The following is a 25,392-nucleotide window of genomic DNA, read 5'->3' as shown; positions in this document are numbered from 1 at the left end:
CAATTTGTTACTGGGACAAGTGTGGTGTTCTGTACTAAACTAATGTACTCACTTGGAACTTAATAGTGCATAACTGAGCTAAGAATTAAGGTAAGTTTTGCATGTTTCGGACATTGTTTCTTTTGCATGCAAAATAAAACAATTTGAAATCTTGTCAAGAGTAGCACAATTTAAACATGAGTTTTTCCACCTGTCTTTAGAAGATGTTTTTTACCTTGATGGTTTAAAGGAAGTTGTACTACTTCAAAAAAATAATGCTTTGTGGACCATGATTTATCAGAAATTCTGAATGTATGATGTTTCCACTCTGCACCTGGTTTTTATTAGTATTTAAAGTCAAATTTGGGTAACTTCTGGATTTTGGGTGATAACTGTTAAAGAGACAATTCAATCACTTTGTGGATGTTCAGACCAAATTGAAAGGTTGGCAGAAGCTAAATGCACAGTAAATTATACCACTTAATAGTTTTAACACACACCTATTATTGCATCTAAAGTTCAAAGACAGCTCTGCTATTAAAGCATGGGGCTTTACATTTCTGACAAGTTTGACTAGAACTCAGGCAAAACATGTTGACTGTCACCTTGACAAGCTAGCTAGCTCCAGGAGCCAGACCTAAACATATTGCCAGCAGCTATTCCTTGATTAAGAGATGAAAAAAAATAGATTTGATAAGAGTAAAGCACATTGGCATTTCATCTGCTTTAATGTTACATTTCAATGAAATGATAAGCTTGTTGCTAAAAAGGCAAGATCAAGAACAGGTAAGGGTATCTACTGCAACAGCAAGTCACGTTCTTATCCTGTTTGTATTACAGCAGCAAGAAGGCTGGAGCCAAGGGCAAAGTTGGAGGACGCTGGAAGTAAAGATCTGGAAGGTCCCTGCAGGAAGATTCATCAATGGTGGCATGGCCAAACATCACTGGCTCATCTTCCGTATTTAGATACCAATTCCTCTCTCTTGCCTGAACAAAACCATAGTTGCAACATCAGCCTGGATTGCCTACTGCTTATTTTTAGGGTGCCCACATCTTTCAGAACCTCAGCTCTGAACGACGACGAGTCCCTGCTGATACCTGTTGTCTCATGTGTATTTTTTCCTAATTCCAGCCCTACACTGCCACATAGATTGCAGTGTATGAATCTTTTGGTTTTGTAAATAAAGCGTAGTCAATAATACACTTCAGACCTGCAACTCCTGTCTAGCCATTCTTCTTTTTTCCATTAATAGTGATTCATTTACCAAACCTTGGAATTTATTGGCCTTGTCAATAAAATCTGGCAAAGGACCACTGAAGTAAATAAATGTATCCTAGTTTACATCCACCAATGACTGTAAGCTATTTACGTATAACTTAAAATGTTGATCTTATGCATGCTTATTCAAAAGTAAACTCCATTGGCTTATGTGATAATGAAGAACTCATAAAATTGCACTCAGAAAACCAAAACATCCCAATTGAAAAAACAAGATAATAAGGGTGGTGGAATCCGCAATACATATATCCAAACTAAATCATTTCTTTCTTTTTTTCTTCCTTAGAATTACATTGTTTTTGTTTTATTTTGTTTTGTTTGAACTCCTGGTGGCTATCCTTCCAATTTTTTTGGCGAGGTTTGGTCAGAGGTGGTTTGCCACTTCCTTCTTCCTCGGGCTGAGAGAAAATGACTGGCCCAAGGTCAAAAGCTGGTTATGTCCCTAAGGGAAGTCTAGGGTTCACACTCTCCCTGTTTTTAGCCTGCGGCAACCAAATTAACTCTCAAAACTTTCTAGACTTTAGTTATTTACCATGCATACTTTTAAGTCCGTATCAGCTTGACCACCTTGAATCTCTAGGTCAGATGTCCATGATTTTTGTGGCTTGGCAGCCCGGCGGGGTGGGGGAGGGGGGCATCGGAACCCGGCCGCATGAGTAGTAGGCCAACACGTGTGCATATCTCAACTTGCTCACGTTGAATGCGTCTGCATGTGCCTGCCCTGCCGCTCATGCAAATTGAGCTTGTGCATGAATGCCGGCCCACCACTAGTGGGGCCTGGTTCCAAATAGGCCATTGTCCACTCATGGGCTTGGGTACCCCTGCTCTAGAGGAAAGGAGGGGGGGAACCTGCACGCTGTGGTTTTTCATACATAGCTTTGTTCATGGATTTTCCATAGACATCTGGTTTTACAGCGTTCTGGAAACAACTGCAGAAGAAGGCTATGGTCCTAAAATGTATTGCCTGTTATTCTTAGGGCAATATGGACACTGATCGCCATCTCCATCCTCTTTTAAAGCAATCAAAAGTAATGGTTGCCATATGGTACCATCTTGTAATGGAATCCCACATCTGGCATTGAAGAATTTATTTTGAGCTACTTTTTGTGCAGTTTGATTAGGCAACTTCCAAGTTGTATTAAGAAAGGCACCTGCTCTCTTTACTTACCGTAATTAATAATTTTATATGCTGATCATTCACCTTTTTCTTACACCTCAATAGCTGAAATCCATAGCTTTCATTTTTTTGCCTATTTCTACACAACATATGCATGTATTGAAATGATAAGAATTCCAGATGTGAATACACCTTAGATTTCGGTACTGACAGTACAGTTTGGAAGTTTTATTTTCAATCTCCTTCCTAATAATCTTTGCTGATTTCTTATTTGAGCAACTATTCTCTACAGAACTATTTGCTCAGACAAAAGGCAAATTCTTAAACTTAGTGAAGCAACCTTTGCTTCAGCTTTTCACAATACATCCACAAAGAATTATGATGTTGACAGCATCTAACAGAGTTCCTTATTATATACCTGGGACAGAGAATTTCCTTATTCCTCTTCTGCCCCTTGCTTCAATCCCATAGAATATCAGGAGAAAGTATCTATGGTACATGTGAAGTTAACAAGAATATCCCTGTGATGATTAATCTCAGTGCTAAATAACAGAAAGGGTCCTGAAATTGTTTAAGATGGGCTGTTATATTGGAAATAAACCCTGTCCAGTGTGTGACTGGGATCCATAGTCAAGATTATTTTCCTGAAAGATGCTGCCCTTCATTTTTGGAAACTGTTCTGGGTTAGATGGGGAATATACTTCTGCAAATACATTCGGCAAGTGTTATTTTATCTCAAATAATCCCATTCATATTTCTAAAACCAAGGATATCCTAACCAAGAAAAAATGCTGATGCTGAAATAAGATTTTTTTAGGGGGGAGGGGGGAATGGCTGGAATGCATGCAAAGCTGGAAAATTGCTTTGTTACATGATGCATTGTGGGCATTGCACAAATGTTCACTTACAGAATAGCTTAAATGCTTGCTGCTAGGGAACAAGCATTAATAGACATCCTGTCATGTGGGATTCCAGAGTACCATTCTGGGACACAGAACACCAGATCACTGTACTTATGGTTTTAAATTGGGCACAGCAGGATGCTTCATATCTTCTTAGAACTTTCCTTCTGTACAGGGGATCAAATGTGTTCAATGTGTTGAACTTTGCACTTTTCACCTTGCAAGACCAAATTTTTAAAAGTCTCTTGGAATATGTATTAGAACAGATACACTGTTTTATAAAGCAAGGAATTGATGGGTAAATAAATAGTGAAATAAATAAATCAACTGATTAATTTAGGGAAATTTAATTAATTCTAAACTATCTGGCGGTTTAGTGGCAGCTAAGATAGCCATGGAATATCCTAGAACGTGGATCTGCTAAATTAGATCCAGGAATAAAACATTTGCCATTTTAAAGATCTGATCTTCCTAGTAATCATGGGATTATATTATAATTGCAAGCCACTCAGAATTACCTTAAGGTTAGATGCCTATACATTTTATAAACAAACAGCTGAATAAATATGGGGTTTCAAAAATCCAGATAACCAAGGCACAACAAAAATATTAAAAACTTTTAATTCTACATCTTGATTTCTGTAGTCCAGATATGTTAGGTTTACTTTATACGGAAATAGTTTAGTGAAACTACAAGTGACACTTAGAGAATGAATTTTCCACATCCTCCTCAAAATTAGCAGCAAAACCATATTCCTGAAGAAATTGCTACTCAAAACCATTGTTTCTTCAGTTATAATCTGAATAAATTATTTTAAATGGATTTATATTCAAGATTGTAGCCTTTATTTTTTAAAATTCCACAAAGCAGAAAACAAACAATAAACAAACAACAATAATAAAACCTCTCTTTTCTCAGTTTGATAGAACTTGCAAATTCATATGAAATATGTGTCTCTACCTGCAGGGGGTAGCAGTAGAATAGACAATATTTTTACATGTGTATCCTTATGAAGTTTATTTACTAAGGGATTCTATAGAGATAGAAAAAGTAAAGAGCTATACAGTATACATTTACAGTAGTTTCAACTTTCAAATGAAAGTTGCCATAGGAGGCAGCCTTACAAATCTTGCTGTCCCATCAGCTATCTCTTGCTACCACTTGAACAAAAAAAAATCCAACCTGCAGTTTTGGAAATCAATAGAGCAGTCAAATTTATTTTTCATCAATTAATTTCAAACTCAAACCAATTCAGTCATCTAATTAGCTGCATTTCTTTTATTAACTCTGTATGTATGATAGTCTTTATGGTACAAGACATTTCTACTCACAAGACATTTCCCACCTGTACCTAGCTATTGTACAAACATATCGCAGTAACACCTTTTTTTCTGACACGTTCCCAGGATGTTGTCATAATTTCATCCCCCAAAATCATTAAAGCATTCATAGTTCTACTACTGTTAAATTCTGTCACCGACTGATTATGTGCCATCAAGTCAGCATCAACTGTTTGAGATTACATGAAGAGATATTCTCCAGGAGATCTGTCCTGAACCTGTCTCTTCAGGTCTTGCTATGGTGCAACCATTGCTGTTATAATGGAATTCTTCCACTTTGCTGCTGTTTACCTTGCTTTACTTTTTCTTGCCACTTTTCCCGGCATTACAGACTTCTTCAGAGAACTAGGTCTCTGCCTTTTATTTATTTCAATTCACTTCATAGGGCTACCCCTTTCACCATAACAACTCTGGATAGCTAACGTTTCAAATGACATTAAAAACAAGTAAAGCACAGCAACTTATTAAAAGATGAATGCTGACATAGAATGAATATAACAGACAGGGGATTCTTGAGAATGACACAATTCAGTTTAGTCCAAGGCTTGGGGAATAGAACAGGTTTAGAGAGGAGTGGGCCTTTTATTGAATCTTCAGGATGGGATCCATGGAAATCCCAGGATGAGTGCTATGTCAGAGTGCAGAGCAACTACACAGAAGACAGGTTTCCAGGGTATCATAAAATGACATGGTTTTATACTGTGGAACCTACCGTATGCCCACTGTGTGCAAACAAGGACAGACAAGCACCATGGGACAACAAAACACAATAGAACTCTGTGACTTCATGTTGATTGTTAGATGTTCTTAAACTTTTTGCCATCCGACTTCCTTTGATGTAATGCTAATGTACATACCTCCCTTGAAAATCCATATATCAAAATGAACACAAATGAACAATGAAAACAATCCAATCCAACATGGGAAAGTAGGAAGTATTTATTTAAATTTCTACATCACCCAGATCACCTAAGTGATTCTGGATGGTTTACAACCTTTATTGCAACAATGTACAACTAAAAGATTCTTCACACCACCTCTGGACTCTGACTTCCCAAAAGGAGGTACACCTCACAGTTGGGAAACCCTGCTCTTATGCAGTAAATAATTTGCCATTGCATGGTCCTGAGATGTGGTCCACATACTCCCAATAATTCCAGCCCTTCAATTTACAGCTTTGATATTTCTAAGTCTGGTTCTGCATAGGGTTTTTATTTAGAAATGAGTCAAGATCATACAGATGCTTCACCTAAAGTGGGCTAATGAATTGCATGAACCCAGAACCACTTGGCAGGGCTAATGGCCATTCGCAGAAAAAAAAAAAGCCAGAATATTTAATATTGTATTCATGCTATTCTCTTTTTTACTTCTCAATTTTTGATACATACATACATACACACAGGTTTCCATCATAAATATGGGATTTACATATTTGGGCATACCAGGTACTTTGAAATAACACTTAATTATTTCCTTGGCTCAGCTGATAAGGGAGGAAAGCTTGTGGCTTAGAGGCTAATACAACTGCCTAACATGTAAAAACCAGTACAGGTTCAAATCTCAGTAAGGGTATGGCTAGCTGATGAGAACTACTAGTTTCCCTTTATTTATTTATCAGCACAAATGCAACACACACACACACACTTGTTGATATATCTATACTTACCTACCTTATCTCCCTACCTTCTCTCTCTCTCTCTCTCTCTCTCTCTCTCTCTCATATCTATCTATCTATCTATCTATCTATCTATCTATCATCTACCTACCTACCTACCTACCTACCAACCTACCTACCTATCATCTATCTATCTATCTATCTATCTATCTATCTATCTATCTATCTATCTATCTATCATCTATCTATCTATCTATCTACCTACCTACCTACCTACCTACCTACCTACCTACCTACCTACCTACCCATCATCATCATCATCATCATCATCATCATCATCATCATCATCATCATCATCTATCTATCATCTCTCTCTCTCTCTAATATCTCTCTCTCTCATCTCTCTCTCTCTCCCCCTCCGTCCCTCCCCTACACTGGGCTCTCTTAGAATTGCAGATCAAAATCTTAAGAGAAATATCCTTCGACACATGCGAGTCCAACCCGAGATTTTTAAACTTTTTTCTTCGGGGATGGTTTAGGCTTGGTAGGAAGAATTAATGCCGCCACCGCCTTCATTTACGATGGAAACGCGAATGCCGGCTTTGCAGCTTCCTGCCGCCTCTCTCCGCTTTCTCGGCGAACTGAAAAAGAGCGTCTAAAAAACTACCGAGTTCAAGCTTGCCGCGCCTTGGTGTCGCGAGTCTTGCCTTTCCTACCTCTATACGGTCTTCTTTCCCCGGATGTTCTTCCGCTCTTCCGCAGCGGATGAGCGCTCTGGCGGGGCCAAGTGGGAGTCATGGCTCGGCGGGCTTTGTGAGTAACCCCCCCCCTTCCCCACCCAGTCCCGGGCTCTCCCTGACCTTGGCAGCTCAGCTGAGCGCGGGACAGTCCCGTCCTTGGGTCCCGCTGGCGGGTTCTCCTGGGCTCCCCATCTGCAGAGCGAGCCTTCCCAGGGTCGCCTCCTGCCTCCGCTTTTCATAGAAGCTTCTTTGCAAGTTGTAAGGTCGCCGGTCGCCGCGGGATCTAAAACATTTCGAAACTGGAAGTGCTAGTTTTGTGGAGTGCCCTATTCCAGGAGGTGCTTTGCAAAGCACGCGTAACGCCTCCTCACGTGTTCGGCTTCCCTTGTTTTCAAATGAGAGAGAAAGAGAGGGAGTGGGTTTCTTTCTTTTCTTTCTTTTTTCTTTTGCATCATTCCCTCCTATACCACCATACCTCGGTGGTATAATGTTTTTTTTTAAAAAAACAATGTAATACTGATGCTTAGTGGTTATTAAATGGCATCGCCTTGGTTTGATTCCATGTGACTGGACAAATGTCCACCGTTTCAATCTGTTTCTAGTCACATGTTTAATTTGCAGCTCTTCCAAGGACATTTCAGTAATTCATTTCATGCTGTCCGTCTACACGATTGGATTCCTCTTCTTATACTTTTATCAACCTTGCCAAGCATAATAGAGGTTTGGTGTCCAAAATAAACTCCCATCACATGCTCAAAAGTGTGCTCGGTTTTAGTTGCTGATGGTCCTCTCAAAGGAGCAATCAGTCTTTATTTCACCCCAAACTGATTTTATTTCCTTGCTGTTTGTAAGTACTCTTAGTATTCATCTCTTAAATCCATAATTCAGAAGGCAAGTACTTCTTTCTTGGTGTATAACTTTCATAGCTATTTGTTACATGCACACCCATAAAATTCTTGCTTTAGTCTGAACTTTATTATCCAAGTATCCATTGAAATGAGCTTATTAAGCTTCCCATTGCCTCTTCTCTAGGATGAATCTCAAATTTCAAATTTAAATCAAATTTAAACACATCGGTGACAGTTCATTTTTACTTCATGTTTACATATTACAGTGAAGCCAGACCCTATATAGATGTGAATGTGGTTACTTATTGGAGGTATATGGTTTAAATTTGCAGGAAGACTCAGTTAAACAATTTATAACAATGGTCAGGAAAGTTTTATTAATGATAATCTAAAAATGGACTGTTTTTAGGTGCAACTTCAATACCCATTAATATTTAGCATAAGTCATAGGTTTTAGTTTTAGAAAGAGGAGATACCTCTTGATGTTTTGCCCATGATTGTTTTACCTGTAGGTAGAAAGTTTGAATAAAAATAATATTGCAAAGAGTTTCTCTTGCATCCTGCTGTTCTTTTTCTCCTACATTTATTTCAATAACTCTTGACTTTCTGTAGGGTTATCTGCATATACTACAGAATCAGAAATGTATTTCACAGAACTGTAGGAATATGCTTAATTATATTACTTTTAGCTTTATGTTCTCCGATTCTTGCATATATATCCTGACCTTCTTACTAAGATATTAATTCCACACTGGTTCTAATGAAGTAATTTTGCTATTAGATTTCTTTTCCTTGGTAGCTCGGCATACCTTGGAAGTTTGCATGTTTCCTGTTCATTGTCTGTGAAATTTATTAACTATCTTAATGACTTACCTCTCTTTCGTAAGTGCTTCCCTGTCCAAAATTTTTGCTTCACATTAGAAATGCTCACGTGTCATTTTAAAAAGACTTTCATTATTGCATCATGGCAGCTGACATGGGAAGGCTTATTACTGGAAAAAACATGTACAATGTTTTATACAAATGGTGAAACTATATATCATAAGGCATATACAAATCCCTTTTAATTCCTAGGGAACATTATTTGTACAAATTTTTATAATATTTGAAGTAGTTCTAGAGTTTTAGGTGTTCAAAGTATAAAATTATTCTGGTGTTTTATTGTCCTTTATTATTTTCCTCATTTGCTTTATTATTATAATTATTATTTACCTGTTTGCTTCAGTTGTTTGTTCCCGCTCTTACATTGTTTGCATCTAGTATGATAGCCATAATATTTCCCGTAAATGAAATATACAGTACCTGCTTTTAACATAAGATTGCAGCTTTCATAATTATTCTGCTATCTATAAGTTCATATGGTATTTTGTTCTCAGTAACTGTTTACACAAGAAATAGTGTAACTGTTTTCTTCTTAAGGGATTGTCCAAATAGTCTTCTGGAACATATGGGAATAGTGATGATGCAATTGTTTCTAGGGCAAAAAAGCCTCTGAACATTTAGTTTAATTATAATAATTTACTAATATAATAATAATTTGCTAATAAGTATATAAATATGTACATGTATGCCACTTTAATATCTGAAATATTACACTAACATTGAAAGTTCTGAATGAAGGATTAATTTCTTACGGCTTTATTTTATTATTGATTTTATTCTTTGCTTTATTCTGCTATATACCATCGATTAGAAAGCCTAATACAGCTGTATTTAGATTTGAGATAATTGTTGAAAACATAGAAGATTAATTTTTATTGCTTTCTTTCTTTAGCCATGTACGCATAAGACAAAAATACTCCTTATATTAAAGAAAATTTCTAGTCAGATTTTACATTCTCCACATGCTTTACATTTACAAGAATTCCATAGTTCTCAGAAATATTTATTTTCTTTGTCCGTAGTTATCCGCTTTATCAGTTAGGAAATCCTCCAACAAGAATTTTCCGGACAGATTACTTCTTGACCCTGGTGAGGCCTGGCCGCCCACTGCCAGAAGATACAGTACAGTTCCGCATCCCCATGGAGTAAGTACATACATTTGAAGAAGATAACATGTTTCTTCTTGAGTTAAACTATTCGGAATAATGTTATCCAGTTTCTCAAAGATAATGGTGAAGCAAGTATATTATGCAAAGTTATCAGTAACAACTGGAGCCAGTTTGCTTGTTCATCTTTGTGTACACTGAGTTCCCTGTAGGCTGTTCCACAACTCTGACAAGTTCTTATAATGGGTGATGGTTCTTACACTTCCCCGTCCATATCTCACTGGATTGATTATTTTCTTTTGGATCAGATAGAGACTTGGGAGAATTCTGAAATAGTCTCTTTCTCTCCCTAGATGCTGAGGTTGAGAAACACTGATCTATAGTAAACATTTTCCAGATTGAACCTGGAAGCAGATCAGAATTGCATATTTTATAAATATTTAAGTGCCTGGGAGTTTTTCTCTATTTTTTTTTATACTTAAATAAGAGTTCACTTTTTCCCATGTATTTATTTCCTAGAAAAGCCCTGTAAACACACCATGCTGCATTATTACATAACTGATTCTAAAAGTGTCAGCGAAGACTCTTCTGTGTTTCACAGACCCCAGCACTACTGTAAGATTTGAGGTTTTTTGTACAAAATGTACATTTTATGCATTTTATACCTTGCCAAAGTGAAACGTTCAAATAGTGCAACCCCGTCTGTCCCTACAATGGTGATCAAAAGTTACTAACTGGACTTACTTCATCAAGGTTGCTCCATTCAATTCTTAGTTTGAGTTCCAGCAGAAATCTCAGAAGACTCTCTCGGGAGAATGTAACCTCATGGTTAACAATTCCTGTCTATCTGTGGGACCTGCATAATAAGATCCTTTCTCTTGTCTGGCTTGAGCTTTCTTAGCTTTCACATTGTTAATAAAATAGTTTCCCAATATATTAGGATGCTTTTTTCAAAGACAGGGATGCTGAATAACATTACACTTACTGAAATTAATATTCCGACATTGTTCCCTATTGTGCTCCAACTGTTTGCTTGCTTTCGTTACAGCATGACAAGAGTAGAAATGAAAGAGTACCTTGAAAAAATATATAATGTGCCAGTAGCTGCTGTACGGACCAGGATACAGTTTGGTGAGTCTTCAACTGAAGAACATTGATTATTCATGATTGACAAGCTCTCTTTCACATACTTTTTGTTTACTAAATATTTAAAGAAACAATTGCAGCCTGTTGATTAGTGCAATTTAGTCAATTCTTTGCAAAATAGTCAATTCTTGCATGAATTGGGACGTGTCATTTCTTTGTTTTTACGAGAATCAAATCTGAGATTATATTAATTTTTAAAAAGTGTTGTTCTAGTCCAAACGGATACTTGATTTAACCTTCTTAGGTAAGTTATTTCACTTCATATAATACTTTAGGATGAAAAGACTCAAACCCAGTTGGGTTTCTGCAAGGCAGAATTGCAGATTAAATCCAGCACATTTGAGTTAAGAAAGTACATCTGTAGAACAAAGTAGCTAAAGGATATAGTCTAGTGAAAAGGAACACACATAATAGAAATAAATAAAAAATACAGAGGAAATGGAGAGTTAAACTGTGTCAGACATAGGCCTTCTAGAAAATGTATTACTTGTTTTGCTGTCAGCTGTTTCAATCACAGAATGGAAGAAAGCACAAAAGGATTGACTACCATGGACTTGATATTAGTCTACAACAAAGTTAGTGATATAATTGGTGATATATAAAATGATGGGAGAAAGTGACTGTGTAAAATTGGAATTTTTGATATTGAAGAAAACTAAAAAACACTTATTGTAATTCAACACATATCTTGAACTCTAAAGAAATGCTTTTTTTTCATTTGGAACAGTGATAGAAAAAGTTGTTTTATAGCGGGTGAGAGTTTATAAAGCCACAATTACAAGCAAATTAAAGGAGCGAGGACAGCAAAAGAAGCAAATGTCAGAACACAAAGAGTTTATGGGGGATCTGAAAAAAGGATACATGCTGATAATAAACAAAAATAATAATTATAAAGGAAAAATATAGGCAATCCGCAACTGAAAAACTGCTGTCAATAAAGCAAAAGTTCTGAACGAATTGAGGCTGATGAATGTAACAAGAAAGGCTCATTTAGATATGTTCAAAATAAAAGAAAAGGTAGTAACTACTTCACAAAAACGGCAAAATGCTAACCGGGACTAAGACAGCAATAACAAGGCTACAGCATGGAGATGGGGGAGCGCTGTTGATGTATTCTTAATTTGGCTCAGTGTTCTCTAAACAGAGGATCTGTATTTCACCTGAAAATGGTGAAGGATAGGATAAAGAGGTAGGATTGAAATGTAAGGCTAAAAGAAATAATGAATTTAAATCTCCAGAGCTAAGTGAATTGCATCATAGGATGGTTAAGGGACATATTATTGAGATGGTTGAATCTTTGTGTGTTATATTTGAGAAATCCTGGAGAATGGGTGAAATGCTAGATAATGGGAAGAAGACAAATATTAACTCTTATTTTAAAAAACCAGAGAGGGTAGTAGGAAACGGAACTTTAGATCATTACTTAGTATAGGTGCCAATTCTAAAGCTGATAGGAAAGAAAGAAGAAACATAATGACATCACTTACAGTAGGAATGCTGATTGTATGAATTCTGTAGATGTATTATATATTGATTTCAGCAAATTATTGGACGATGTAGCTCATGGCTTTCTGATTAGCAATATTTAATCATAGGCTACTTTGAAAATATTCTCAGAGCTCATCAAACATATTGAGTGGGCTGCCACAGAAGTTGATATTTGTATTAATAACTTATCATTTATATAACCACCCATCGTAAATGCATAATGCTGGGTGGCTTACAACAATTAAACATTGCAATACATTACACAAATTACAACATTTATACAAAACTAAATAGAAAGTTGCATGATTAAAAGGATGGTTTCTAAATCACAAGAAGGAAAAAATTCCTCATCTAATCCTTTGAGGTCCCACCTCCATAGCAGGTTCTATTCCAAGCACTTTCTATTCTGGAACAGAAAACATACTTGCGTATTGTAAGAAATTGAGACAAATTTAGAAAAAGTGATTGAGGAGAAATAAGGACATTGATTCAGAGAAGAAAAGTAAGGATGATCTGGGAACTAGAAACAAAATACTTTGAAAAGAAATGCAAGAAACTGGGATTGTTCAACCTTGAAGTACTCTTGTTTCTTTGTCAAGACAACTATAATGAGTGAGTATGAGATTCAGTAACTTGTGAGCAGTAAAATTGCTGCATGATTAATGCGCCAGTCCTAAATACTTCTGCTCTGAGAGAAGAGTTTACCCACTTAGGAGTAGCCACAGGCTCCTTTCTAGACATCACGTAAATATGATTCCTGTTTTCTCTAACTGAAAGGGTAAGGAAAAGGAACCATTAGCTTTTGGTAAGTCAATATGTTGGTCTATTTAATAGGCTCAAACAAACAGAGGGATGACAAAAATAGACGCATCAAGAAGCCAGACTACAAGGTCGCCTATGTACAGCTGGTGAGTAAATGCATCTGTTTGGAAGCTGGGAAAGTGAGGGACTTGTGGTAGATTTTAGTTGAGTCAATTATTTATGGGTTTCAAAATTCTGTTATGAAGACATTGTTTTTCTAAAGGGTATTGAAAAGCAATTGAACCCTGGGGAAACAGTATGCAAATTTCAGCCAGTCTGGTCTGAGGGATCTGCTCTTAAGTTCTTTGAAGGCGAAACTGCTACTTGAAAAAAATCCTAGCAATTACTTGGAATGACAAGCTGCTGAAGGAGTAAGAATCAGAATGCTGTCATTGGATACTTAGCCTATCAATATTAAAATGTTCAGTTTTATATTAGTTGGCATATGTGGCATTGGTAAAAGCCCCTGTGAAGATTTCTTTTGAAAAGCTTCATGAACAATCCACATTACATAACTAAACTGGGCTTTAGCACTTAGGATAAGATATTGTGAAATTCTCTGATTGAAAATATATAGATTTGCCGTAAGTTCCTAGACAAAAATGATAAAAGTCAACCTTATTTCCCCCATTACCTCTCAGAGCATCTGGGCCAAAAGAGAGCAAATCCTATAGATTGAAAATAGTTGAGGTAAATACACGGAGGGTTTTGTTGGTTAATTGTATGGTAGAATATAAGAGAAGCCAACACTTTTGAGGTTAATGGGCATGTTTAGATTTTTGTAAGCTTGCTGTGGGCGTTCTGATAAGCTGGCTGTTGCGGGGAGACTTTCCTGCTCATAAAATGCCATAGCTTTTTGCAGAAGCACGTAATCCAAGTCACTGGATTGCCCCAAAGGGTAACCCAGTGACTTGGTTACCAATTGCTCCCTTCCTGCTTATAGAATTCACTCTTTACCTTTCCCCCTTTTTTCTGGATAGATGGGTAAAGTTGAAAACAAACCACTGGGTTACCACTACTTTTTATTTCCTAGAAGTAGCCGGGAGATGGGGTTTTTTTTTAATGGCCCAGGGATATTCTTGTCACTTAATATAAAATTAGAAAATCAGGTAGAAGAGATATAGTAATGCTCTATTTTAGGTCCTTGATGGATCTCATTAAGCTGCACATTAGATTGATTTCTTTCCCCACCACACTGTTCAAATAGCAGCTTTTTCTGCAGTAAAAAAAATAACAATCAAAACTATATCCAATTACTGATTCCTCTGCTCTGTTCTCTTAATGTTGCATATCATAGATTCAATATGTCTAACCGGCCCCTGAGTATGTTCTGTTATTTTATAAGCAGTGACTGAGACACCCACCCATTTTTGAGCAGGAGAACAATCAAAGTTATTCCTATTGTCACTAATAATATTTGTATCTGCTTTCTGTCTCTCATTTGTTTTTGGATAATGCTTATTGTAAAATCAGTCGTCCACTGCTAACTCCATCTTCCTTCAAAGGCTGCATCAGAAAGAAATAGATAAAAAGCATTGGGATTTTTGAGTTTCTCCGAAATTCAGTCTGGCTGAGTGCCTCCATTTTTCTGGACTTGAGACAGGGGCAGGGCCTACACATGTCTCTTCCCCCATTCCCACTTTAAAATGTTTTTACTTACATGCCTAAACCTAAACTGACTTTATGTTTTTGGCTCTTGGCTTGTCACTCTGAAGGGTGGGTGTAACAGGACTCCATATTTGTTTTGTGTGTGTGTGTGTTTTGTTTTTGGCATCTTTATTATTCTTCAGAATTTGCCGTGCATGCTAGTGAGAATAGCTGATCTTGGAAATGACTTGTATCTACTTTTAACTGCCTGTAGACCAATGGAATGTTTCTTCAGTCTTAACAAATGTAGCCTTACCTATATAATACTTTTAAGTTGATTTTGATCTTATTCTAAACACTGACTGTTATCTGCTCCAGACTGGAAAGTATTTGACCAATAATATCTTCTAAGAGTTGTTTATAGTTATAGCTAATTCTGTGGGGTTCCTATTTCAGTTTTGTAGCTGATCTGTCCTTAATTCAGTATTCCATTAAATATGGGAAGAAAAATATTATACTTATTCTTTGATGTGCCTTTCACTTCTACGCTGAAATGGTTATCATAATTCAGCAGGCTTATCGAGACTTTATTTACATAGGTGAATTAAGAGGCTTTAATTTTAGATTCCTGCATACCTGCTGATCATTTAAATATCTGCCTTGTTTTGCCTTAATTCAACCTCTGGTTCACCCTTATATTGGCACAAACAAATCCATGGCTTAAGTGAGTTCATGTTTATGGCAAGTTCCAGGTAATTTTGTAAGAAAGCAATCTGTTTGGAAAAGATTTTTTTTTTTTTAATGTTGGCTTTCTTTAATAGTCAATAGGTGGCAGCATTATTCTTCCTTGCGTTAGTTTCTCGAGAGTTGGCATTCTTAGGTATCTGAGAAATACTGTTTTGTCTTGAAAGCAGCAGTTACGTTTCTCTACTCTGGAAGTCATCAGCTTCTGATTTCCAGGCCAACATATGCAATATAATATGCACACATTAATCATTGCATTCAAGTGTTAGAAGATGAAAACGCTGATGTTTGGACAACATATAATACATAGCTGTATGGATGGAAGGAGAACTAATACATATATGTAGCAATCCAGGTTACCTTGAAGACAGAGGACTTTTTCCTCTCATACCCCAAACTTGGCAGATGAGGGTAGGGTTTTCCCCTCCTTAGTTCAGATAGCATTTGTCTGCCATTGCAAATGACCTCAAATTATTGCTTGTGGTCAGTATCACCTTCTGTAGTTTCAGTTTGTTCTTTATGTGCTTCTCCCCTCCTCCTCGGGAGAAAACATTTTGTAACCATGGTTATAAAACAGAACTACTCCTTGTATTTCCTATTTTAAAAGTTAGAACCAACTTCTTCATTACTATTAAAATTGTTTCTGTGCCTTGAAAATTATGTTCTTGTTTCTGCTTGTTTGCAGAGTCAATAATCGCTTCTGTTAGAAAGTCTGAAAATCATTTTTCCCCCTAATTGGGGGCCAGTCATTTATATTAACCAGATTATTGCGAAGTTCCATAAATGTGCTTCCTCAATGGCTATATGGAACCTGTGGTAGTGACCACTTGACAGATGTGACAATATCCCCAAGAACAAGTTGAGCAGAATTTAATTTATTTGGAGCCTACAATTTCTTTCTTTTATGAAGTGTTGTGCTACAATGTATGCTAAAACAGCTTATCAGCAAGGGGCCATTAGCCATTTTCCTTACTAAGCCAAATAATTGAACCTATTACAGATACTCGGATGTGACTTCAAATGAGTTAAAAGACTTTTATGGCACAGTTATTCCTGGAGATATGGTTCAAGGTGTAGAACGGTCAAAATATACTAACTACTGAACATGCACAGTAACTATTTTTCATAAAGCTTTCAGCATGCAAGAGTCAAACCAGTGCAAAATTACTGCTTGGTATTGTGGAGGATTTATAAAGCTTTCAGTTTTGAGAGTTCAATGTAATAGCTTGGCGGTTTCAAATCCTTTCTGGCTGCCAGCCAAGATCAGCATTTCTCGGCAAAACAAGGGATGGAAAGAGCCAAATTGTCTGCACTGACTCTTGTTTATTAAAAGGTTCCAGATAGAGATTGATTTCTGCTCAATATTTAGTTTTGACCAGCCTTGAAATGGCATCTGTGAGCCTTTTCTTCGAGAGCTTGTATCCATTGTGTCTGAATCTTCCTCCATTGCCTTAAAATAAAATCAGAAGGTGGGATAGCCACCTCCACTCTGAGCCATTTGCTTTAGTAATGTAGTGACAAATGTGACAAACGGTAGAAGAGAAGTGCAAGGACAAGAACCATGGCTCATCTTTGTAGGCCATATCCTTCCTTTTTGGACAGAAGGGCTGTGTCTATCATAGACAAGGCCTCTCAGTTCTCACCTTGGCAGCAAGCCAAACCCTAGTATGCGTAGCAACATCAGTCGATGATGATGTTATACATGGAAGTATAACATGCAGGTGGCAACCATACAAACATTACCTGATGGGTTTCCAGTGCTGTCTTTGGAGTTATATTTGTTGTTTTAGTATTTTTTTAAAAAAAAAAGTCTCTATCCTGGCGGATCCTGTTCAAAGTAATGCGAACAACAACCATATTCAAATAATAAAACAAAACCCTTTTTTTTTCCAGCCAATAAGTGCCAGTTCAATAAGTGCCTTCAAACAAAGAACCAAACAACAACTAATATATTGCTCCTGGAAAATACCCAGGCTTTGATTTCAATAGATGACCCACCCCCGACCCTGCTCCCACTTTAGAAAGAATGTTTGAGAGCAAACATTGCCTAGTTTTCCCTCATTGATGACATATTGTGGAAATGACTTTTTGCAAACCACAGTGGTGGCATTGAATAGTTGTCATTCTGGAAGGAGTATACTACCTGGGTCCAAGTAGAACTTTGAATTGTGCCCCAATGTTGTACATTGAGGTTCTGGTCACTTTAATCACAGCATTAGAAGGGGTGTTCAGTCTCCTGCTGATGCTGAAAATCTTTCTGGAGAGTTATGGTACTGGAAAGGAGTGGAACCAATTGTTCATGTTCAGTGAATCCAAGAAGAAATAGGATGCTTGTTAATGCATACCAGCAAGCAAAATTGAAAGTTATAGCTGCACTTTTGTGAGTCCAATTGGTTTGCTCATAGGTTCGGATTAATAGCTGAAGACTAGGATTGGTTGGCAAAACCTAGTTCATTTGTGAGTAAAGTTTTGATTTTAAAGGGTGCTCTTATAGTCTTAAGTTTATGTGCTGATTTTTAGTTCTTTTTTTAGTCCTTTAGTGATGGCCAAAAGCTGTTAAGGTATTCTGGAAAATACCTTCCAAAATAGCTCCAGACATTATTATTTTTATAACACATCTTTCTGTGCCACACTATTGTCTGATACTTTTATTAGTCTTAGTCTTCTACTTGAAAAGAATGGAAAGCTGACAAGAGTTGATTTCAACAAGATTGTCAACACTGCAGACAATATGGAAAAATAGATAATGTCAACAGAATAAAATGCTGTTCTTGAATAATAGGTTCCTGCTGCTAAATAAAAGCTAAAAGGTCAGTAGATTATTGTTTTCCAAATGGGAGACGTTGAGTCTGTGGCAATGCTCTGCGTTGGCATTGACGCTCTTCATTATGAAGAATGACTGCTAAAAAATTTAATGCTGCCTTTCAGGCATTACATAACTTCACAAATCCATTTTTAAATCATATTATTTATACAGTCCTGTTTAGTATATTTTCTTTATGCAGACACTAAATAGGCATGACCCATGCTTTGAGGCATGCACACGGCATTTTCTGTTTTATTGACAGAAGCTAGAGAAATAAAGTTGAACCAGGGGTGAAATTCAGCAGGTTGGCAGGTTTTGGAGAACTGGCAGTGGAAATTTTGGGTGGTTTGGAGAACCGGAAAATACCACCCTTGGCTGATCCCAGGAGTGGGGTAGGAATGGAGATTTTGCAATATCCTTCCCACAGGAGTGGGGAGAGAATGGGGATTTTGCAGTATCCTTCACCTGCCATGCCCACTAAGCCACACCCACAGAACCGGTAGTAAAAAAAAAATTGAATTTCACCACTGACTTGAACTACTCAGAGTTGTGCTTAATATATGCATTTTAATAGCAATTTAGTTGATAATATTTTTATAGTTACCATCGTAGACAAAGAATCTGAGCCAAGCAAAGAAATCTGCATATAAATGTGTACCATTCTAATGCATGGCTTTCCCTTTCCATCTTCTTTCCGTATTTTCTATGCAATCCGCTATGCCTATCTGTTCTTTGTGAAGCCCTTAGGTGTGTGTGCCCTTCCATTGTCTTGTCTTGTCTCCAGTAATGTGGTGCATATAGAGTTAAGTTACTGTTGGACTTTTCTTTGCAATTATATGGAAGAAAATCATGCATTCTGAGACAGTTGAAGACCTTCTCGTGGACTCCTGCAGTCACAGCTGCTACAACTGACAACTGTGCTTTTCTGATTGTAATTTTGGCTAAAAATTAATATTCTGGTTTTTAATTGAGAGCAAGGGTGGCCTAAAGATTAAGGTGCTAGACCAACATGAAGAAACTGGACTTCTGTTCTTGCCTTAGGTATAGGCACTAAATCAGTTGAATGTCTTTGGGACGGTTACTCATTCTCAGCCCTAGGAAGAAGGTAATGGAAAACCGCTTCCAGAACTGTTACCTAGAAAACTGCATGGACTTGTCTACATAGTCACCAGGAGTTGAGATCAAGACTTATAAACTTGTAAAAGTGCCCCTCCCACCCAGTGTTTAATGTGATCAGCTTCTTAATTGACTTGGGTTTTTTTCAAGTGGTACAACAAATTCTTGCACTCTATTTCATTAGTGATTGTGTTTCCAATGTAACTGTGAGTTTATTGAATTAGCAATGGATATTTGCCTGTTAACTGAGAAGTACAGAACCAGAAAAAGTAATGTGATATACTATTTAGGATTTTGGACTATAGCAGAGGTGACTTGGGTTAGAAACTCTGCTTATCCATATGTTTACTGAGTGAAGTTGAGTCAGTTACTATGAGTCCCTTGGCAGGAAGACTGATAGAGTAAAGGATAATATTATGCATCTTTTTTTTTCTGGACTAGCTGAAATTTCCCACGATTATCTGAAGAAACAGATACTATTGGAACACATGATTAAACAGTTGTTTTCTATCTTTAGGCTGAAGGACAGACTTTCCAGTTTCCAAACTTGTTTCCAGAGGACAAAGCTCCTGAGCCTGAGTCTTCTGAAGAAATTGCGAGCAGAGTTGAAAAAGAGAAACAGAAGAAAATTAATGATCTTAAACGTGGAGATGTTCCTAACTGGTTCTGGCATTGATAGAAGATCTGCTGTTTTAGGTTGGGGACCTTGGAGGGATAGGAACACTTTTCATTCACTCTTAGACTTGCTTTTTTAAAGCCATTGTGTTTGTAAGACCTTTACAAATATATTTAATCCCTATTTTGTGCAGCAGTTATTTTGGTAAAAAACGAAGAGCTCTAGACAAAGAAGGTGGCAAGTGTGGGACAAGTTCATCAGCTTCAACTGTAGTTCATATTCATGTTTGGAAGCAAGGAAGACTTACTTGTATCTGTTCTTCATTAAACCATTGGACAATATCTACATGGGTATTGTAGCGATCAAGGTATTAAGAGTTGGAATTATCTGGTTACGACTAAAATGAGACAGGCTAAATCTTTGAACTGCTTTGGGGTAATACCCTTGGAGTGTGAGATGGAATATGATTCTTCTCATATTAACAGAGTATTGGTTTGGAGGTAGAAATGGTATAATGTGTTCTTTGAGCCTAAAGTTCTCAAAACATACGTATTCCAACTGAATCTCATCCAGTAAAAGCCATTGTCGGCCTATGTTCTTTATTTGTTGGCTCCATCTCTAGAGAATATGGGTGTATAGAAATGGAAAACGGTCATTTCTAAAATTCAGGGGAAAGTAGCCCACTCAAAATGTTCGGAGTTGGCTATAGCTAGACAGAACAAAACTTTAAATGTTTTGAGCAATCTGGCAATAGGAAACAATAGAAGCTTGGAACCAATCTCATTGTTCCCTGATTTTCACTTCAGGGATCACACGAGGTAGACAAGTGCTGCGCTGAATTTAGATGTGGGCTGCAACAAAACTTCAAATCAATTTACTTTCTGAAAACATTTCCAAGGAATTTTTCTATGCAAATGAACATAACTCTATTGATCTTACTTAGCTCAGTGTCCACAGTCTGTACAAAAATTTGAGTTACGTGTTTTTGATGTAAGGGAGGGAGATCTATGAAATTTCCTCTTTTCAACTTTTTTAGAACAATAACTCCAAAAACAAACCTACAACTTTGAAACTTCAAACCTGCCTAAATTTTGTTGCCGACATCCCTATTTAACTATTGACTACTACATGCCATCCAATGTACCGAAATGTAGATCAAGGGCATGAGTTTTAAAATACATATATATTGATTTTTTTTTAATCCTGTAAAAGAAACAACAATTTTTACCCAGTTCTAGTACACTCTGGCTAATAAGCATGAGTATATTTTAGCCCACAAAATCTTGCTTTTTGGTGGATTTCTGTTCTTGTTTGTACTAGTTTGTTTTCCCTGTTAAGCAAAACAAAATGCTTAAATTGTGGCATGTTAACAGTAATGACTGCTGCCCCAGTACTGTGTTTGTCAATGATCAATAAACCAAAATAATATTCTACGTTCACTCTATAGAATTTGAACACTGCAATAATATTACCAATGCTTATTACACATAATGAGTACGTACTTGCATCTGCCTACCAGTTCCTTGCCCATAATAAGAAAATACAACTCATATACATTGAATTGAACTCACGGACTTTTAACAGCAAATAATGCTTTCAGGACAAAGATAGTCAGAGATACAGCTACAACACTGTACAAGCAAATCGCTTTAGTTAGGTTGAACCACACACACACACATATACAGGATAATGAATAGATGCAATTGCATCTATTCATTATCCTGTGTGTGTGCGTGGGTTCATGGATCTCAAGACTAGCGCAAGCTGTCAAATTCTGGCAAATTTTATTAGCCTTTCATGGCTATTTGAAAGATGGTCCATGGAGACTGGTGGCTGGATCTGTCTCTAGTTCAGATGATGCTACAGACTGGCAGGCTTCCAGTGTGCATCACTCCAGTGGTGTAATGACTGGGATGGAAGCAGTAGCTTATGCCACTGGAGTGATGCAGGCTGAAACTTCAGCCAATTTGCAACTGACATCAGCCTTAAGCTGACAATGAGTGGGTGACAACTGGCCTGGAGACTGAGGTAAGGGGCTAACCTTCAGGAAAAACTCAGCTTGGTCTTTTGAGAGTTGTTTCCACAAATGGTTGTTCAGGTATGAGTTAATTGGCTGCTTTAGTAATGTTCTTCCTACAGTAAACGAGTGATTTATTGACCGAAGAGGATAGGTAGAAACCAGATTAATCCATTTTAAGTATGCCAAAAGTACATGCTGCAAAAGAACTGTCAGAGGAAATTTAAGCAGGTTAATAATTCCTCCTGCTCAACAATGTACTGAACAGACATTTAAAACAGGGAAAAGGAATAGAGGGCCAAGTCACTCCTCACTCTAAAATGGACTGCTTGTAAGTTCTACTGAGAGAGACAATTCCTATTTCTTAACTTTGGGAAAGTTTGCATTTTACACACACATGTTTAGTATTCAGATGCTAACCTGTTCTTGTCCCGTGATTCTAATAAATAGGCAGACACAGGCTTGGCTGTCTGCCACGACTAATTACAGAGATAAAACCACCTCTTGGCTAGGAGCCTAGAACACTATCTTCAAGAAACCAAGATTAGATTTACTGAATGCTTTCTCAACGGCTAGTAAAATGGACTGTTGTTTCCTGCAAAGATTCCCCTCCCGTCGCTCCACCTATAAATTCTTTGGGGGGGCCACAACCTTAGCCAGCTGTCCTTACTTCCTTCTATGACATCTTCTCCACAGCTGTTCCTTTCTCCTCTCAGCTCTATGCACAGGCAGATCAGGGACAACCTCCCTCTGTTCCTCTTCACTGCTCCCTGACTCAGATGCCACCTGGTGGCCAACAGGCCTTTCTAGTTCCTGCTCTGACTCCAAACACCCTCCAGAGTCTTTCTCATCCTCCAGAGCAGTCCCACAATGGTCTGAGCTGTCAGAGTCCACCAACAGCTCAGCCGGCCACTGCTGGGCCACAACATAACCCTACAGCAGATCCTCTTAGAGATGGCCCACTTTTTCCTCTGGCATCACTAAACACACTACCTTAAGAGGGTACTCTTATTCTTGTGCTAGCCAGGGAGAAACATGTTCTAAAGGTCTGGTTTCTGCTAGCAGTGAAGCTAGAGATCTGAGCCTGTTCGTCTTGGCAATTACCTAGCCTCTTTTTCAGTGGGGGAGGGAGCGGTCACATGCGTGTATTCTCAAAGCCTGACTGGTCCAAAGACTGAGAGCAAACTCTTAAATACTCCTGCCTTCCCATTCTTGCCCAGTTTCCTCTCAGTCTATTGGTCCAAGCACTGTTAAGATTGGTTGTTTAGGAAAAGGTATCTCTTTAAAAAAAAATTTCTTGGAAATTGGATTGTTAATTTGGTTTAATCGGTAACTAAATTCAAGTTAAATTCCAAATTGAATCAGCTGCGGCCCAAAGGGACAGTCCTTTCTGCCTCAGGCGGTTTGGGGGGGCCCTCGTGGGGCAATCTTCCTCCCCTCCGCGGGCCTGGAGTTCTGGTGAGTGAGCCCGGGCCTCCTGGCTGCGTCTGGGGACAGCCGTTTTTTGTTTAATTGCTGGAGTGCGCGCGAGAGGCTCCGGGCAGCTGCCGCGCTTGTTATTAAGGTTGCGAGGCACGAGGCCTCGGCGGGGGAGTGCGCATTGCTGCGCGGGGCCCCAGGAGGTTTTAGGAGGCTGCCTTGGCCCCGGATCTCCTGAGGGGACGAAGGGCTTTTCCGCGGCGTTTTGAGATCAGCGCCAGCGTGCGGTTTCACCCGGTGGCCATTTTGAGGCTGGAGCCACATGCGCAGAGCTAGGCCTCGGCCTAGGCAGCCATTTTGCGGAGGCCTAGACTGGCAGGCCCTGATCTACTGGCAGCTCTTTCGGGCCCAGGTTCCGGCGGGACCTACAGAGGCCTAATTTCATCGCCCCGAGCTTCAGGACACGTAAGTGGGGCGATGGAGGAGGGGTCGGAAATCCCCCAGGGTCAGGTGGAGGCCCCTTTGGCGGGGAGTGGAGAGCTGGGGCAGGTGTCTGGGCCCAGGGAGGCCCCAGCCAGGCCCTTGGCCTCTAGTCGGCCTTCAAGGACCACTACAAGGGAGGAAGCCAAGGAGGCACAAGGCCTTGGAAAAGACATTTGCCAGGGCTGAACCACAGGCCAGGGCTGCTGGGCCTATTTCCTCCAGCAGATCCAGATCTCCACTCAGGCTTGCTTCGGCACGTTCCTCTCCCAGAGGGTTCAGCCCTTCCTTTCCTTCGGCTTCCCCTGCCAGGTCACGAGCCATTCTAGGCGAAGGGAGCGTTGTTCTCCTTCGGTTTCCCCAGGGTCGGGGAGGGGTAGCTCTGAGGATCCCCCTAGAGGGTATCTCTGGGGACCACCGTTATGTCCATTGGTTGGCACCACGTGGTCCCAGGTATTCTGATAAGGAAATGGATGATTTGGAGAATCTCCCTGTAGGGATTCAAAAGCTCATTGCTTCTGCCATATCACGGGGCATTGCCCAGCGTGATAAGGGCTCTCACTCCTCCAAGTCAAAGGGGGGTTCAGGCCGGTTTCATTATAGGGCTCCCTCCCCCTCCCTGGTTAGTGAGGGGTCATCTTGGGGGAAGAGAACCTCCAGGACATGGGGTTTTCGGAGGATGAGGATGGAGCGCCCCCTGATTCTCCTCGCTCCTCAGGCCTTTTTCCTCCAGCCATGTTCAAGACACTTCTGAACAAGGCTAGGAAGACTAGGAAAATTGGGACTGGGGATCCCACTGTGCCTCCTCCTAGGGACCCCGATATGGCCATGTTTTCCAACACGGCCACTAACAAGGAGGAAATTCCAGCTCCTCCTTTGTTTATGGAGGTACTCACCAACCAGTGGCCCCGGCCATCTAATTTCTCTAATCCGGGGAGCAATGATCGCAGATTTTATAATGTGGAACAGGCCTTTGCACAGGCCATTCATTTGCCTATCATTGACACCCCTGTAGCTACTCTGGTTTCTTCTTCCCCGGTGGTATCCGGGGATGCGGCCGACAAGTTAAAGCCCGAGGATAAGCGCGCAGAGCTTACCTTGCGTAAGAATTTCAATGCCACGGCCTGAGCCATTAAATCTGCGGCGTCGGCGTCATACTTCAACCGCACCATGGTTATGTGGCTTCGCCAACTCCAGGATCGCATCCCGATCCAGGATGAGCGGATCCACCAGGATCTCACTAAGATCTTGGCTGCCTCACAGTTTTCTGTGGACACGACCCTGGACACGGTTAAGTTTGCGTCTAGCGTTCTGGCCACCTCAGTCACCTCACGCCATCTGTTGTGGCTTCGCAATTGGCAGA

At 39.0% G+C, this 25,392-nt stretch overlaps 3 protein-coding genes across 6 annotated transcripts in view; 2 read left to right on the top strand and 1 right to left on the bottom strand.

Annotated features, from left to right (window-relative positions):
* The window catches only part of TNNT3 (troponin T3, fast skeletal type), a 37,208-nt gene extending 36,012 nt beyond the window's left edge, over window positions 1–1,196 (top strand). For all 4 annotated transcript variants that reach the window (XM_081935465.1, XM_081935464.1, XM_081935463.1 and 1 more), the window contains one exon: window positions 820–1,196. In XM_081935465.1, coding sequence (XP_081791591.1) covers window positions 820–868 — 49 coding nt within the window. In that variant the 3' untranslated portion in view covers window positions 869–1,196. The remainder of the gene's footprint in view (window positions 1–819) is intronic.
* The window catches only part of PRR33 (proline rich 33), a 92,697-nt gene extending 84,581 nt beyond the window's left edge, over window positions 1–8,116 (bottom strand). The window contains exon 1 of the mRNA XM_081935459.1: window positions 7,094–8,116. The gene's annotated coding sequence lies outside the window, so the exon portion shown is untranslated. The remainder of the gene's footprint in view (window positions 1–7,093) is intronic.
* MRPL23 (mitochondrial ribosomal protein L23) lies at window positions 6,927–21,546 on the top strand. Its single transcript, XM_081935471.1, has 5 exons — window positions 6,927–7,046; window positions 9,726–9,848; window positions 10,858–10,940; window positions 13,278–13,351; window positions 20,015–21,546. The coding sequence occupies exons 1-5, from the start codon at window positions 7,030–7,032 to the stop codon at window positions 20,171–20,173; spliced, it is 456 nt and encodes a 151-aa protein (XP_081791597.1). The 5' UTR covers window positions 6,927–7,029; the 3' UTR covers window positions 20,174–21,546.
* Window positions 21,547–25,392: the final 3,846 nt, after the last annotated feature.

This window comes from Natrix helvetica, assembly GCF_964273705.1.
Source record: "Natrix helvetica genome assembly, chromosome: 1".
Taxonomy (NCBI): Eukaryota; Metazoa; Chordata; class Lepidosauria; order Squamata; family Natricidae; genus Natrix; species Natrix helvetica.
The sequence above is the reverse complement of the archived record's forward strand: the minus strand, read 5'-3'. Positions and strand labels throughout refer to the sequence as shown.